General features: G+C 47.7%; 1 protein-coding gene across 5 annotated transcripts in view; it reads right to left on the reverse strand.

Moving 5' to 3' along the window:
- The window catches only part of LOC100743152, a 240,125-nt gene that overhangs the window by 15,738 nt on the left and 219,802 nt on the right, over positions 1 to 4,585 (reverse strand). For all 5 annotated transcript variants that reach the window (XM_024369253.2, XM_024369251.2, XM_033321977.1 and 2 more), the window contains one exon: positions 1 to 60. This exon is cut by the window's left edge and continues 253 nt beyond it. In XM_024369253.2, the coding sequence (XP_024225021.1) occupies positions 1 to 60 (60 nt within the window). The remainder of the gene's footprint in view (positions 61 to 4,585) is intronic.

The raw sequence follows: 4,585 nt of genomic DNA on the forward strand, positions 1-4,585 counted from the left end.
GCCGCTGCAGCTCCTGCTGCGCTCTTGCACGGTAACAGGTTCTGCACTTTCCGCTTGTGTCTGCAACAGAAACCCAATAACCACCGTTAATGCTATGTGATTCGTATACCAATTTGTTGCGAGGACTAGATGCAATTCGATGACGGGGGCATCTAGTGACACGCGAAATACAGTCTCGAGCAGCTGCAAGAGTAAATAGACGTTGCTTGCAAGTCGTATCGTTAATAGATAGTATAAGTCGAGTCGAATGGTCGAGATAATTTGAAGGTAACTGGGCAGTGTCATTGACGGTCACGATCACTCGTAGATCACCGACTAGATAGACGTGTCATAAATGTTCAGGTTAACTCGAATGTTTCATCCTGTTCATGCAAGAGAACAAGATTTATCAAACGCGAATAGAGGTATCGAATAGACGAAAATCGGAAGCAAGTGAAATATCACGATTTCACTTCGCTTCTAGCAGATTGAAAATCGAGCGACATCGAGGACACCGGCGGCAGTCGACATACTTTGAAAAGCTATGTTGATATTCTACTCGGTTGGCTCTCATCGATTCGCTTTTGCGTTTGCTTTCTTCCCTTGGGTTACGTTTAACCATCGCCGTACCAGATTAATCGGATGTTTGTTGCGACTGTTTTCAGTCTTGAAGCGGTTCGCGTCATTGTAAAATATGTAGTTCGAGGGTTTGTCTGCTATTTCATTTTATCTGGGCTATATTCGCGGCATAGGTAAACTTTCCACAGACATGTCGCCGACGATGATAAAACGTCCTTGGAATTACAGCGAAATCTCCTTTGCTGGTGAAATAAACCAGAAAGTGGCGAACAAATTTACCAGCGTTCGTAAAAAAAACAAGATCCAGGAATTCCTCGTTAAGGATACCTCTATTACGGCCTGTGACCAGGTAGATCTTGCTTTCATCACCGTCTCTACGGAAAGTTCTTCGGTGGATGGTGGGACGTGGAAGAAGCTCGATTTGCGGTGCGCCGTCAATCTCGCCTTCCATCTTTCGAGGCGCACCCGTATACGAGCAGAGGATCGTCTCATGGATGGACCTTGGTACGTATACGCTGGCGTGAGTACGCCGCATGACAAAGTAGTTTACCCTTCAAGTTTTAATTATCTAATTAACTCTATCAGTTCGATAATATTTGCCCATGTAATTAAACCACCAACTAAGGTTAACAACTTGTGGCGCACTTTCAATAGTAGGTCGTCGAGGTGAATGCCTCGACCGAACCGAGAACGTAGTATATCTGTATGTATTACGCGAAAATAGGTGGTAAAGGTAAAATAAGCGATTTAATTACTGAACTACTCGATCTTTTTCCCTTACGGCCAAAGGTTGATCGAACGAACAAATATAAGGAAAGTCGTTCCTTGCTTTCTCTATTGTTCGTAAAGGCTATAAAGGAGGTATTTCCCGAAAAACGACCACGATTTTGGTCTTATTTCAAGGGACAGGATAGTTACCTAGCCGGGTAGTATAATGAAGGTCGCAAAAACGTGGGGGCGGGAGAGGGGCAAACAAAATTAGTTCGAGAGGTGGTCGAGCCCTAAAAGATTATTCCAGCCCGGGCAAAGAGCCAGTTACGTCGTAAAACAGGAGGCAAAGGCGGTTTAAATGAGAAACCCAGAGAGCGAGCGAGAGAGACCTCTCTTCCGGTTCCGGAGAGAACTCGTGGCAAGCAGAGGTCGAGCCGCAACAGAGCAGACGTTCGTTCCTCGCGGACGTTCGTGGTTTGATGTGCTTCGTGTTTCACGGTCCACGGTCCGGGAGCTGAAACCATCGCGGCAGATTCACGCCGAGCCGGGTCTGGACAGAGAGACGAGCGTAAACTAGGTATTCCTCTGCTTCCTCTGCCGGCAAGATTTCAATTTGCCTAATGCCGTCGACTGTCAGCCATAGCGCGACCGCACTTAGCGATGCTCTTAACGCACGCAGACCGCCAACACGCTCCGTGAGCTCTCTCTCCTCGTTGCATCGCTGCACGCTTGTGGCACTTGCTTCGTTCCCCGATGAAAGCTGCGTACTGGATGCACGTGGAAACGATGGCACCCGGTGCACCCTGTGCAGTTTGGTTCTCAATCGTACGTCCTCTTTCTAAACGGATTCATCCACTTATCTCGCCTCGCTCTATACTTTCAGACGTGTGGTTAAATAACGTTCAATAGGCAGCGACTACTTTGTTTCGCGCGTGTAGGACTCGAAGTAAATGCTGGAAATCTCTATGCCGGTAGGATTACTCGAACAATTGTCAAGGATATCGCGTGCGTCTGTCGGAATATTACGGCATTTCAAAGACTCTGTCGTTCGACGAATCACAGAGAAGGCGAGTCGTAAAGCGCATATTGCATGAGAGACACTGGGCCCGTTGAATGCACCTGGAATAGGCTAGTCGTGTTCGTGATCCCGTACCCGTGCTAAACACGGTATCGCGAGCTTGCGGTCGTATAACGGACCATAAAGCGCTTTGTGGAGTGTCGACCCTTCGAGTATACGCGCACGCATTCGTCCAAGAGCTTTCCCTCCATCCCTCGGTGATCGTGTTGGACACGCGCAAACTCGTGTTTGCGTTTCTCCCCATTTTTTCCTACCTATGATGATTTGCGAAAATCCACATACGTCGACGCTATTGTTCGTGATATCAGAGTTGTTGGATTTTCGCTCTGGAAAATTCTAGGGAACCCGTTAATTAGTAGTCCATATAAAACAGGCAAAGTTCGAATTTGCCCTTTGGGGGTGTCGAAGAGCCGCGCAGGGATTCGTTCTGATAAATTTCAAACCGGAGTTCCCCGTCGTGAAACAGCTTCCACAGAAACAACTTCCGGCGTTTCTAATCAATTCCGGTGGGCTATGGAGCGGTCAAAATCCAGTCCCTGGCTTTTGTCTTTTAGCTTCTCCCCGCTCTTTATATTTCTCCATAAATAGTGTAACGAGTTTCCATTTAAGTCTGAAATCTGTTCCATTTTCTTTAACCATTTCTTTGCTGTTTTCTCTCAACGACGCTCCATCGGCCATCTCCGAATGGATTTCATTTGGTTCTACCGGAGAAGCTTCTTCGCGATTAGTTTCCTAGGCGCTAGCAGGAAGAAGAAAGCATCGAAGCTCGAGGAAAACGTAGACGGCGCACAAGCGTGAAACAAAGAGGGTTGAAATAAAGGGATTCCGCGTTGCGTAAGGAGGTCGTGCGACGTTGAAACGCGTTTCAATGGCGATCAGCTTCTTTCTCGCCTCGATCCTCGGTCTGTTCCTTCGGAAAGCTGCGCTTCAAGCTCCAACGAATTCTCTGTCGACCGAACAGTGAATAGGTCGTTTAAGCGGAGCTTTTAACTCGAGCTAATTAACTGCCTTTTCTATGTTTCTATCTGGTTCCGACGCGTGCAGCTGGATAGCGCTTTTCGTTTCGTTCTGCCTGCTTTCAAGGCTCGCTCTTTCGCCATATTACGCGTCGCGCGTATCCAGGAACGCGTGGTTATTGCAAACTCGCACGATAATTCTCTCGTTGTCGTCTCCACGAATAGACAAAGAGATCCTCTCCGTGCTAACACTCCGTTTATCGCTGATCGAATCAACCAGATTTGGAAATTGAGGCTGATAGGAGCAATGCAAAGGAAGAATTTTATTAGAGATGAGTCAACTTACGGTACTTCCGACACTTGCAAAAATAACAGAATATTTAGAACCAGGTTTTTACGTAGAAGGGTACTCGATCATTGCTATCCGTTCGAAGGTAAGCGTACATGGTAGCTGGTAACCGGAAGCACGAACCGGTTAAACCCGAGCTCGTGGAGCTCGGTGTAGCGACCCTCGCCGACAAGCGCATAGGATTTTGAAGTTTACTCGCCGCTGCAGTTTCTCGTAAGCTTCTCGAAACTACAAATTTTGCATATCAATGCGCATAGATACATCCAGCCCCAGTCTGTCGACTCGATAAACGACTTACCATACCCCGCCTCTCTCCACCGATATCCTTTTACCTTCCATAACCCGCAGGATTCCTCTTCCCAGTCGGTAATATCGTTGCTCCTCTGCTATTCGTGGATATACCGCCTACCCTTTCCGAGTTAGACTACCGTAGAACGTTTTGTACGAATGACACTACGTCCGTAGGAAATTCAATCAAACCAGACGACCTTTCGTCCCGAGAATTACTTAAAAATCAATGTCCGTACGGTACACATATCACCGTGCAAAAACTTAATTACACGTGTCAGATCCTTCCGTACGCAAACGATATATCAGACTTCAAAGTTTATGGTCCCTTCAGGAGAGACATAAATCCCGACGATTTATCTCTGGAGGCTCGACGTACGCGTACACCGTCGTGCAAAACCAAATCCGACCCCCATGTCCAAGTTGTACAAGCAGGGATATTGTTTTGCCGCTATCGCGACGGTCGTAGAACGGTACACACGCTTATCAGGAAGGGTTACCATGGTGGAGGCATTATTTCCGTCCGGTCAAGTGACCTCCCACGCGTTGGTTATCGTCCACGAACTGATCCGGGTCCTCGGCGTCTCCGACTGCCCTCCCCGGGATCGTCCATGCATGGACGACCCTTTATGGCTACGGTGTACG

The sequence above is a fragment of the Bombus impatiens genome, unplaced genomic scaffold (genome assembly GCF_000188095.3).
Source record: "Bombus impatiens unplaced genomic scaffold, BIMP_2.2 scf_0548, whole genome shotgun sequence".
NCBI classification, from domain to species: domain Eukaryota; kingdom Metazoa; phylum Arthropoda; class Insecta; order Hymenoptera; family Apidae; genus Bombus; species Bombus impatiens.